Source organism: Drosophila innubila (assembly GCF_004354385.1).
Source record: "Drosophila innubila isolate TH190305 chromosome 3R unlocalized genomic scaffold, UK_Dinn_1.0 2_E_3R, whole genome shotgun sequence".
Lineage (NCBI taxonomy): Eukaryota > Metazoa > Arthropoda > Insecta > Diptera > Drosophilidae > Drosophila > Drosophila innubila.
The window spans coordinates 25337038-25348984 of NW_022995380.1; the positions used below are offsets into that span (position 1 = coordinate 25337038).

An 11947-nucleotide genomic window follows, 5' to 3' on the forward strand; every position below is an offset into this window, starting at 1 on the left:
TGAACATACATCAATTTCGATAGAATTGTGCTATCAACTTCCTACTTCTGGTCCGCTGATATTTCAATGCACTTATGAATTCTTTTTATGTGTATTTCTTATATATTTACTTAAAGTGTAATTAGACTTCTTTTGCATATTGAATCATTATAAATCGTTAGTTCTTTATTTTGCACCGTTGTCTACGTCGCTTAAATATCGATGAAGTGCACATTCATCGCATTGAATATCGTTTAACTGTAACGATACAATATCGATATTATCACTATAAGACTAATACCTAATCTATGGTAAAATTCCTAATGTTGTAAAGCACACTATAAGAAAGTTTCTACGTAAGGACAGTAACACACTTAAAAATGAGCTCAAGTAATAGTTGGACTAATACATCATTTGAAATAGATAAGATATCCCACACATGGACGATCGAAAACTTTGATGTGCTATTCGATTTTAACGCTTATCATGGCTTAACTTCATCCAAGTTTCCAAGGGGCGAAAGTGGTTTGCAATTTTCTTTGCGATGTGCAGTATTACACTCAGGCCTTATGGATGTTGAAATAACTAGCTTCGCGAACGATTTAAAACATAAATGCAAGCTGGAGACTTGGATACAAGGCAGACGAGAAAATGCCACATCCATATTTTTCACATTACCTAAAAGTACCTCAACATCGTTGATCGGCCTTGACTCTTTCCGCAAAGAAAGAGATACAATTTTGATCAATGGCAACCTAACAATAATGTGTGTTATCACTGTGCTTAAAAACATATCCGAACAACAAGGCAACTCAGGAAAAGTCCCGTTTCCTCAATTAAGTAAAGATCTTGGCGCTTTACTTGAAACAAAGGATTTTACAGATGTGACAATTATTACAGCCGACGGCCATAAGATACCAGCTCATAAGAACATACTATCAGGTAAATACACAAAAAATAAATGCAATAATATAAAATAAACTTTATCTTGTCTTTTTAGCACGCAGCAAAGTCTTTGCGGCCATGTTTAAGCATCCAATGAAAGAAAATACGGAGAATTGTGTTGCCATTAGCGATTTCTCTTACGATGTTGTCATGAAACTGCTACGATTCATTTACACGGGGGAAGTTAATAACTTGCAAGAGATGAGTACGGATCTGATGGCGGCAGCTGATAAGTATGAGCTCAACAGACTTAAGGCAATATGTGCTGAGTTTATGGGCGATAATCTATCCATAGAAACTGCACCCATAGTGCTAAAGGCATCCGATCTATACAACATGAAGGATCTTAAATCCGAGGCAATAAAATTTATTAAGAGTAATATTCCCGAAGTAACAGAGACGTCAAACTGGATGGATTTAGTTACAACAGATAAACTGCTGATATTAGAAAGTTTTATTGATCAAAAGCTCGTTGAAATTAAACGAAATAATGAATCGAGTAAGGAAGATGAAGAAGTTCAAGCAGTAAAAGTTGAATAAACACGCATTTATAATCAAAACTAACCTCACTACTCAAATGATACACAAACATTAATTATATTGTGCCCTACAATAAATAAGAATTGAATTTTTTCGCATTTTCTCTGTTATAATTTGTAAACTTACACCAAGAAAAGTTAACAAATAAATGTAATTTTTAAATCTGTCCACAACTAAAATACTAGCGAGAATATAAAAACCAAGTGTGACAATCGTAGCTGTGCCCATCTTTAGTTTATGCTATCGATGTGGCAATCATCGATGTGTCCACCTATCGATGCGTTTGCTATACTATAGACAACCCTAGCATTGTAGAGGAGCATATTGTGCAGCTATCGATAAGCACATATCGTTAATAGTTTCGATACACCTATGTTTTTGACAACACCAATTCAGTTGCAAGAATTTTTTTACATCGCTTGGTTTGCGCGGCGGTTGTTTCGGTCTCTACGAGTAGTTTGGACATAGTAAATATGATGTGCAGTATGAAAATCGAAATTATTAAATAAATTGCTAATAAGCTAATAAAAGCAATCACAAAATCCAATAGGCAATAACAACAACTGTGCTATGTGCTAAATGGTAGAGCGTACGCGGGTGAAAAGTGAAACTTTTTGTTTAATATAAGGCATCTTTTGTTACATATCAAATTGTAAAAGTTTTCTACGCTGTGTGCGTGCTTAGCTAAAGAATCATTTATTGTGTGGCGGGGCGGGGCGGTGTCAGTCCTGGCTAAACAAATACAAAACTGGCTCAAAACGACAAGCTAACGTTCTTCCTGAAGAACATGGACGACGAGGAGGAGGAAGTGACGGACCTGAAGCTGCAACTGTTTCACAATACAGTACGGGAGCACATTGTAAGTCAACGATAACATCACAATTATGATTCATGACGTCACATTCCAAGTGCACCACCCCTATATATGTATTGTGCAAAATCTGTTGCAGCTGCCACTGTGTTTATTATTCTAACTGCAGTTGCAGCTGCCTCACAAGCGACGCTTGCCGCAAATTACAGTTCGTTAACTAGGCAGAAGCAGCAGATAAACAAATCAGAAATCAGCTAGTTGGCATACAGTTAGTCAAGGCAGTTTTTTGACAAAATGAAAAGCTTACACATTTTATTGCAGTTGCTTGTCAAGTTTTATTTATTTTTTTTACTATAGTGGTTATATGCATTGGGTTTACTAATTTATAATAAATATAGCAATTAGGTGCGTTTATTTATGGTTCTTATCAGCTGAACGCTTCAATTTACTGACCAAATATAAAGAATAAATGCGATAGTCATCGACAATTGCCTGCTGGTTTCAAATTCACTAATTTCCTGTTAAAAAATTGAATATACTTGTACATATGTACTTAGCGAGACATTAGACAGCGATTAAATTACCAACTGGCTGCAAAGTGCATTGTATAATTTAGCATGAATTCAAAGGCGACAGCAACGGCACCTCAACCAACAACAACAACAACAGCAGCAACAAGTGAAAGTGCTTGGGTTTATTTATAAAGATTTGTAAATTTCTTTATTAATGAAAAGATTTATGAAAAGATTTATGGTGTTGCGCAAACACAAAATAAACAAAACAAAAACCAAAAAGAAAAGAAAACAATTTACAATTGAAAATGTTTAAAACTGTTGCACTGTCAAATCAAATGAATTCAAGTGCATGGCAAATGGTCACGATTCGTGCCCAATCTCAATCTTAAACAATTGCTGAAGAAGCAATCAACTTAGCAATACTTAAACATTTATTTTTTTATTTATAATATTTTTTTTCTTTGTGTCATAGTCAACACATTTGGTCGGTGTCTGGCCGTGCGATGCGAAGCGTTGTTTATGCTGCTAAAAATAAACAATTCTTTTATTTGAGTTATACAATTGTTTATCTATGTGTGTATACTCGTATATATGTGATTCAGAGACTCGTCAAGTGTCAAAATTGACCCAGGAACCAACAAAACTGTTTGGGCAAACCGTTCTTTGTTTAACTTTGTTATTATGGCATATATTAACGACAATTGAATAATGCCACACTCGATGTGGGTCAATAATCAACGTACGTGTGTCGCATACAGAACGCTTCCCCAAAAAAAAACCCGGTCAAAGTTCTCATAAATTATGCAGGCAACCCCAAAAGAGAATTGTAAAAATACTACGGAAGAAAGTATATACATACAAAAGTATAATTGCCTTTAAGAATTTTAACAATTCATATTAGGAAGAATAACAATGTTGGGTGAAAATTACTAAGAACTAAAAACAAAAAAGCTTTAAACTACTAAATAAAAATAATTATTATAAAAAACTAAAATTAGGCAATTAGGGACGAAAGCAGTTAGAAAATCGGTAATATATATATATAATATAAAATAATATTAAACTATTTTTGATAAAAATGTTTATAACTTCCGCTTTATTTATCAATTTTTTTGTAAAGCTCCAGCAATACTAAAAACATAAAAATTGGATGCCGACAAAGTCAAAGTCTTATTTTTATTGTTTTTATTACACTTGCAATAATATTTTGGTTTGCCATGAAAATAGTGTTTTATGAACTAAGAGAAAGATGCTTCTTAAGCATTTATTATTAAAAGTATTCAATATGTAGAGACTCTCTCCATAATGAAAGTGCAAAATTTGCTCGTATTTATACAGATGTCCTATTACTTCAACCATTCACCGGCAAAGTTGCTTAACAACAAACGACAACAAAGACAACAACATGCCTCCTAGACAGCATTTATGATTGTCGCGGCTGCCAACATTTTCCCTCCTCTGTTTGCTATTTATAGCCAAGTTTAGCGTCGCATTGCATGTTGGCGTTTTGGGCGTATTTCATCTCGAGTTCACGTCAAGTCGTTGACTCTCTGCCTATGGCCACTAAATGCATTTGGCCCAACAAAAACAGTGAATCTGGAAATACATGTGCATAAGTTAATACATATGTATTTATAAGTTACACACACCTTCTAGAACATAACGTGTATCACAAACGTATAACAGCTGTTTGTTTGTAGCACAGTTTCAACGATTTCATTCAGTATGCGTATTGAGTATTGAGTCGCCAGACGGAATCTGGAATAACTATGGTATTTCATCGCTCTTATCTCTAGTATACGTTTACGAGTAATTGTGAGAATTTCCAAGTTCAACGCTACAAAATAATGGCACGTCATTGAGTTTTTATTCATTACACAAGAATTATGTACAATTTTCTTGTATACAAATATTCTACGCCCAAATGTGATAAGCACAAAATTGTTGTATTTTAAATGTAATACGAATTTTTGGAAAATGAAGGTCATTATTGGGTCAAAGCACGCTATAAATAGATTCCACTCAAAATGCTTATAATGGAAATTTCTCCTTTTATTTATATACTTTTTACGTTTGATTTTATAAATAAACAACAGATGTAATTAAATTCTTTTAATCAATCAAATTCAATCAGCGTTGAATTCGATGATTGGTCTATTGAATTAATTGAAAAACTGACAGTCTGTTTGCAATCTGCATATGCGATGTATACAAATGCAAACTTGCTACTTAGTATTGTTAATTATTCTCTGGAATCAGTAAACAGTAGAACAATGTTGGGAAAATACGATTTAGCAAAAATAGAAACCATTTTCAACATGTGTTTAAGTAAATTGTTTGTTTTCTTTCGAAGATATTATTTCTGTTATTGTTCTTCTTCTTTGTTCATGTGCCAACAAGAACACGAAAAAAGTATTATTATTAATGACATATGTATGTATGTATTTTGGTGTGTGTATACATATATTTCTCATTGTTTTTTTCGCAACGTAAAAAGCAATGACGTGTGTTTTAAATGGTTGGCGTCTATTTTCATATTTTGTTGCTGTTAATTTACTATTCTTAGGTTTTTTTATTCTAAATGGATGACTTTTCAAATATCTTAAATGTTAGCATTTATATTTGAAAGCTTCTTAATCTTCACAGTAAAATTTATAAGAACGCTGAGGTCGAAAGTACTCGATATTTGAATAGATTTAAGATAGGTCATTCATATTCATGTTCTCTAGATTATAACAGTTATTTATCGCACAGATTAAATGTCTATCAAAATTTTTTTTCAGAAAAGAATACAAATAACATTAAAATTTTACTATGTACAATATAAGAAATTATGGTTTAGTTAAATCAAATTCGTTCGAATCTAAAAGGTAAAAAAATAACTAATCAAAACTTTAAACTTAAAAACGTTAAGTTTCAACGTTTTAGGATAAGTCCCTAGTTCAGTCCTCCAAAGAACACACAATTCCCTTGCTAAACTCAAAGTCTTTTTGGCTTTGACATGTAATTGGCTTTAATGTCTACAATCAATCTAATCATTATCAATGGATTTGTGGCTGCTGTCGTCGGCCACTGATAAGCAATGTTCCAAAAGACAAACAGTTGACCTTTGTACACAGTTTCTTTTTTTTTTTTTTATTATTATTTTCCGAGTGGTGTTAATTATTAATCATCAAACAATAATTTCTGTTGTCAAACGTACTTGTGTCCAAAATGCTACATAAACAAATCCAGTTTCACTTGCTTTCTTTTTAAATCATTTATCTTTTTAAAGTTGTGTTTTTTTAATTGTAAAATATTAAAAAGCTTTTATTAAATACTAATTTCTTGTGGGGTCGAGTTTTGTTTATGTTCTTGTTTAATAAAAATTGGATTGGATATAACACGTAAAACACTATAAAGCTTTAAGTCAGCAACATAAATTTTATTAGAAATAGTTACACAAGCTTTTGTCTCAGCAAAAATATGATATTTTTCAAAAAAGTTATATGATAAACGTAATTCTAATAAAGTCTAATTTGAAACGAGTAAGAGTAGTTCAGAATCTCCATTAACACAGTATTTTCATTTGAATTAATTTCAGCCTTGATTAGAAGAAAAATATAAATATTTATATTTGTAGATTTTAACACGAGCACAAACTCGTATTTATTTGTGATAACAATATGGAAGAATTGACAAAAATAAACACAGTTGGTCAAATAAACGAAAAACGGTGATAGCAAAAATAAATAAATAAAATTATTGTATTAAAATTTGTAGATGCATAGATGTGCGTAAATGAAAATAATTTGAATTTTATTTTGATGGAAAATAAAAACAACCGATAAACTTTTCCCTCTCTCTCTTTGTTTTTCTTGTTCACAGATTTTTCTGCTGTTAATTATTTTGCTCTACTTCAGTTCCTATGTGGTCGTCTCGCGTTTTCGTCGTCGAGATCGCGACGATCTCTACTCAAATGACGAGGACGAGGTGCTAGTATATCGCATAAGGTAATATATATAGAATATATGCAAGGTTGGCAAGTCAACAACCTGCCTGGCTAATTAGATGACTTTGTAACGTGTGCATTCAACTTGACTCTTTTTCAGCTTTTGGCTCTGCACCTTCACATTGGCCGTGGCCGAGGGAGCAGCTATGTTGCTGCCAGTATCAATAGCCAGCAATGAGGTGCTGTTGCTCTATCCAAACAGTTACTATGTCAAGTGGTTGAACAGCTCTCTAATTCAAGGTACGTAAAAGCAAAACAAATAATCGTTAAGGACAGGGAATAACACCGTAACCGGTATCGGAACAGTTAACCAAAACTAACCGTTTCATTTTTAGTACCGGAACTGAAACCGTCACCGAATGAAAATTCTCTGTCAAGAACCGAATACCGAAACGCTTGTATTGGTACGGTTGTGGTAAAGTTGCTATATCAAAGGGCTTACAAACTTCTAACTGTCATAACTTAAAGAAAACTGACTCGATTTTCATTCGGAATGTCATTTTGATCATGATTTGGCCTCTTTATTCATTCTGCATTTAAATTTTGTTCATTTGGAAAAATTAATTATTTTTGACCAAGATTCGATTTCGATGTTAAGGGTCCCCCCTTTGACATTTAGAAATTTCAAAATTTTAAATCTTAAGTTTTCACTTTTAATCAACTCCTTATATCGTAATTAGTATAAAACAACACTTTAAAATTGATTCTGAGGCCTTTCATTTTTTTGTAAAAAATCATGTTAAAATTAAGAAATATTTTGACTTGTAAAGTTGCTAGGTCAGAGGCTTGAGCCACTTCGAACTGTCATAACTTTGGCACAACTGTACCGATTTTCAAGCGGAATGTCATTTTGGTCATGATTTGGCCTCTTAATTCATTCTGCATTTAAATTCTGTTCATTTGGAAAATTTAGTTATTTTTGACTAAGATTCGATTTCGATCATAAGGGTCCCCCCTTTGAAACTTCATCTCAAGTTTTCACTTTTCATCAACTTCTTATATCGTAATTAGTATAAGAGAATACTTTAAACTTAATTCTGATACCTTTCATTTTTTTTTTGTAAAAAAGCATGCCGAATTGGATTAAAATGTTGACTTGTAAAGTGTTTAAATCCGAAGTCTGACCAACTTCAAACTGTCATAACTTGATAAAAACTAAACCGATTTCTAAGTCGAATGTCATTTTGATCATGATTTGGCCTCTAAATACATTCTGCATTTAAATCTTTTTAAATTCGCTAAAAAATTTTTATTTATTTCGGTTTGATTTGGTTAAGGATAAACAACATTAATGAAAATGTATTTAATTGATAATAAAAATAATAATATTTAATAATTATAAACCTTTTTCCGTTTCAGGACTGTGGAATCATGTTTTTCTCTTCTCCAATTTGTCGCTTTTCATCTTTTTGCCCTTTGTCTATCTATTCTCCGAATCGACGGGATTTGTGGGTCACAAAAAGGGCATCCTGGCCCGAGTCTATGAAACCTTTACAGTATTTATGTTGATGGCCATCATTGTCTTAGTTCTGACTGCAGTTCTCAGCGCAGTGTTTGGCATTGAAAAGTTTCAATTCTTCTGGTTTCTAAGTGAGTATCGAAACGGAAGCAGTTACAGTCTGTCGCTTGACAAACTGCACCCAAAATCATAGAATGCATTGTTAATTTCCGTTGTTGTTTACGCTTCACAGATTTGGGCAGCGTTCACCTGCCGTTCCTTTATTCGTGTGTCTCTTTTCTGGGCGTAATGCTAATGCTGAGTAAGTAGTTACATATTCAATTACATGTCTATAATATCTAGTACTAATTATTCTCGTCAATCTGTCCAATGAACTTGTCTATATAGGCCAGCTGTTGTGGATTATGCTGACGCGCCTTGGCAACGCATTCCTCAAACTTGTCCACATCCTTGAGATGCTTGTAGGCTGTGGCCTTATAGAGCCAGGCACGCAGATTTGTCTCCTGCAGCTTGTCCAGCACATACTGGCAATCATCCAGCGCACGCTTGTAATTGCGAAGTCTATAAGGCAACATTTTAATTGTAATTTATATACAGATTTGAATTGCACTCACCTGATGTAGCACAAGGCACGATTGTTATAGGTTATAGCGCTATCCTTAATACGCTCCACAGCCTTGTTGTAGTGCAAAATAGCCTTCTCATAGCTGCCAGTGCGAAAAGCCTCGTTTCCCTGACTGTACACATAGTTTAATTAGTTAAAAATAGGCTATAGTCTATTCTTGGAATATTTACCAACGTTGCAGCTCCGCTTCGTGCTCACGTTTGGCTCGTGATTGAGCCCGGTCATTGGCGTCCCGTTCCACCTCCTGCATGAAGCTCTGCTGATCCGCAGCATTCTCAATTCCCGGCTGTCGAGCCTTGGTCTTTCCATCGCCCTTATTGATCAAAGTACGATTCTCACGCACTGTCAAATGCACCTTGTCCACGTCCAGGTTTTCAAAGTCTTCAGCTGTTTTGGCCTTTGGCGGCGTAGCTGCGTCATCCTCCAAAGTGTCTTTATTGTTTAGAATATCCTCAATCTTTTGCAGAGTTGATTCAAAATCTGCAAAATCGTCATTGGTCTTATTCTCTGCCATTTCGATGCTTTAATACTGGGTATAAAATATGAAGTAAACTATGTCGTGCAGTTTGCGCTTGTTTTTTGTTGTGAAACCTTGGAAACCAACTAACTCTCCGACTACTTGTTTATTATGTTTTTACAGTTTGTACGCCCTATGGATTTGTGCGTCTGTTTGGGGTTGTCAACCAGGTGCTGGTGAGGCCCATGCTGCTGCGAGACGTGAACGAGGAGTTCAGCGCCTTCTACATGGAAGAAGCGAGCGTCAAACGCAAGCTGGCCCACATTGAGCTACACAATGTGAGCATCTCGGAGGCCACCAACGGCAATGGACGCACGCTCAATGGCAATAGACGTAGCTATCTAACACAGCCATTTCTGCAACACTCGCTGGCCCATCTGTATCAGCGAAAACCGCTTGCCGGAAATGTGGATGAGCAGCAGCAACTGCTCAATGATAGACTGAGAGAGCTGTACAGTGAGCGCAAGGAGCTGGACAAAATGCGCAAATCGAGCACCTTTCAGCGCACCTTTGTCTATCCACTCGCCATGCTTTTATTGCTATTCTGCACAGCCGTTACCATACTCCTTGTCGTCCAGAACACGCTGGAGCTGCTGATTGGCATCAAGGCGCTGCCGCTAAGCACAAGAGTAAGATCATAATTTGTAAAATATAAATTATAAAGAATCTAATTTTTTTTTATACTTTTAGCAATTTACTCTGGGGATTTCATCGCTGTCCAAGCTGGGCCCCGTTGGAGCTGGAATGGAGGTGTGCCTTATCTTCTATCTAGGCGCCACCTCCGTTGTGGGCTTCTATAGCATGCCCTTTATGAGTAATGTGCGTCCCAAATGGAGACAGACGTCTTTGCCACAGCTGATGTTAAACTGTGGCTTCATGCTAGTCTTGTCCTCGGCATTGCCGCTGTTAAGCAGAATTATAGGTAAAGTACTAATGACTATATGTATATGCACTTTTGCTCATTTGTTTCATTTTGCAGGCATTACCAACTTTGATCTGCTGGGTGACTTTGGCGCCATCGAGTGGCTTGGCAATTTTCAGATTGTCCTGCTCTATAATCTGGTATTTGGCACAACGACTGCACTGTGTCTGGTCAACAAGTTTACGGCGCCAGTGCGGCGTGAGCTGCGTGCACGGTTAGTGGAGAACTATGTGCTCTTTACTAACTACATGAGCTTCATCAACTGATATTTAAGGGAGCGACGCGATAAATATATACCATGTCAGCGTCAACGTCAGCGTTACGCTTACCAGCTACTGAAACGTTTTGTCGAGTCGCCCCGCTTTAGTCTAACTAGTTTCTATGCCAAGTACTACAATCTTAGTCGTAAGAGCAGTCGCAATACCACCGCTAGTCGCCAGGCAAACACGAAGGACTGTTGAGAAAGATGAAATGAATATACATTATACAGAACTGATACTGTTACTGATACTAATACTAATACTAATATTAATATTGATATTCATACTGATACTTACCCTGATATTTAAATGTTGCGCTGTTAATTGTTGTGCCAAAATGTTGTAGTTTATAGTGCCCATAAGTGTCATTGTCTTATATATACATATATGTCTTCATATATAGTACATATGTGAATGGAAACCGTTACGGTTGCGTTCTTGTGTGACTTATCAGATCTATTTGGAGTACTAACATTATGTGCAACATTAACTGCTGTCAACAGTCGGTAGGATAAATTTTAGGTGTATATTAGAATTTCTTTTAGTCTGAGTCAATCAATTTAAAGTCATTTACGTTATGTCGATAATCTATTTCGTAGACACGTACACTTTTATATATATTTGTATTTATTTAAATCAATTATTTTAAAGCATGCGTTTCATTGTCATTCTTAATCATATACTAATTATTTATTTATATACATATATTTACTTTTACACACATATTTCAACCATGTTCCTTAAGTGGCATTCGCAAACGAACGCTTCGGCGCATCTCATCATTTATTTACATGCTGAAATCAATAGCACGACATCTATAAAAAAATTATGTGATAAAATATAAACAAATGTTTTAAGAAAAATAATAATGCTTCTTTCATTTCACAATTCGCAGCTTTTGCAATTAATACTTAAAGTGGTTTCAACCATGGCTCTCATTTTCTGGTTTCTTTATTTACAGCTTGACAGCGCTATTTTTATTGGCTTAAGGACCGATCGAAGTGCTATAAACTATAAAACCACTGTGATGTTATTTATATTAGGATAAATAAAAATAAAATTATAATTAATAATTCGCATCTGTTCGCAATGTGTTTATAATTTCAAAAGTCTGTTGCCATTCAGAATACTCTACAAGGTACTTCAAGACTTAAAAAAACTATCTAAAATGTATGGTCGTAATTAAATTAAACTTAGTTCCACGTTTTTTCCCCCTGAGCATTCATAAAAAAAATTGACCTTTATTTGATCGAAATTCGAGTTAAAATATTCATGAATTTAAAAATTTTTAATTTTGAAAGTTATAGTCTTGGCGGGAAGTAAATTTGAGCCAAGTTGGCAGCGCCACATAAAATGTCGATGGTTACCTTCTTATCGATAGTA

General features: G+C 34.8%; 3 protein-coding genes across 4 annotated transcripts; 2 read left to right on the top strand and 1 right to left on the bottom strand.

Moving 5' to 3' along the window:
• Window positions 1-306: 306 nt before the first annotated feature.
• On the top strand, window positions 307-1562 carry LOC117789442 (protein roadkill-like). The gene is made up of 2 exons (XM_034628472.1): window positions 307-921; window positions 980-1562. Exons 1-2 carry the CDS (start codon window positions 360-362, stop codon window positions 1462-1464), a joined length of 1047 nt encoding a protein of 348 aa, XP_034484363.1. The 5' UTR covers window positions 307-359; the 3' UTR covers window positions 1465-1562.
• A 280-nt stretch (window positions 1563-1842) lies between these two features.
• Window positions 1843-11637, top strand: LOC117789441 (protein Lilipod). 2 transcript variants are annotated; one of them, XM_034628471.1, is made up of 9 exons: window positions 1843-2323; window positions 6658-6782; window positions 6882-7021; window positions 8141-8371; window positions 8473-8541; window positions 9506-10011; window positions 10073-10304; window positions 10362-10518; window positions 11526-11637. In XM_034628471.1, the coding sequence occupies exons 1-9, from the start codon at window positions 2252-2254 to the stop codon at window positions 11551-11553; spliced, it is 1560 nt and encodes a 519-aa protein (XP_034484362.1). In that variant the 5' UTR covers window positions 1843-2251; the 3' UTR covers window positions 11554-11637. The 2 variants fall into 2 exon arrangements, with proteins under 2 accessions (XP_034484362.1, XP_034484360.1); XM_034628469.1 differs by lacking the exon at window positions 11526-11637 and having other exon boundaries at window positions 10362-11430.
• Window positions 8447-9407, bottom strand: LOC117789446 (tetratricopeptide repeat protein 12). The gene is made up of 3 exons (XM_034628479.1): window positions 9036-9407; window positions 8855-8977; window positions 8447-8801 (listed from the first exon to the last, which is right to left on the bottom strand). The coding sequence occupies exons 1-3, from the start codon at window positions 9377-9379 to the stop codon at window positions 8585-8587; spliced, it is 684 nt and encodes a 227-aa protein (XP_034484370.1). The 5' UTR covers window positions 9380-9407; the 3' UTR covers window positions 8447-8584.
• Window positions 11638-11947: the final 310 nt, after the last annotated feature.

Bases quoted from the DNA above. Each gene is read 5' to 3' on its own strand.
- LOC117789446 (XM_034628479.1), bottom strand. From the start codon at position 9,379: ATGGCAGAGAATAAGACCAATGACGATTTTGCAGATTTTGAATCAACT. The intron at 8,978-9,035 runs GTAAATATTCCA...CTATGTGTACAG, and splicing joins GAAGCGGAGCTGCAACGTTG to TCAGGGAAACGAGGCTTTTC. The intron at 8,802-8,854 runs GTGAGTGCAATT...GTTGCCTTATAG, and splicing joins CGTGCCTTGTGCTACATCAG to ACTTCGCAATTACAAGCGTG.
- LOC117789441 (XM_034628469.1), top strand. From the start codon at position 2,252: ATGGACGACGAGGAGGAGGAAGTGACGGACCTGAAGCTGCAACTGTTT. The intron at 2,324-6,657 runs GTAAGTCAACGA...TCTTGTTCACAG, and splicing joins ATACAGTACGGGAGCACATT to ATTTTTCTGCTGTTAATTAT. The intron at 8,542-9,505 runs GTAAGTAGTTAC...ATGTTTTTACAG, and splicing joins GGGCGTAATGCTAATGCTGA to TTTGTACGCCCTATGGATTT.
- LOC117789442 (XM_034628472.1), top strand. From the start codon at position 360: ATGAGCTCAAGTAATAGTTGGACTAATACATCATTTGAAATAGATAAG. The intron at 922-979 runs GTAAATACACAA...TTGTCTTTTTAG, and splicing joins TCATAAGAACATACTATCAG to CACGCAGCAAAGTCTTTGCG.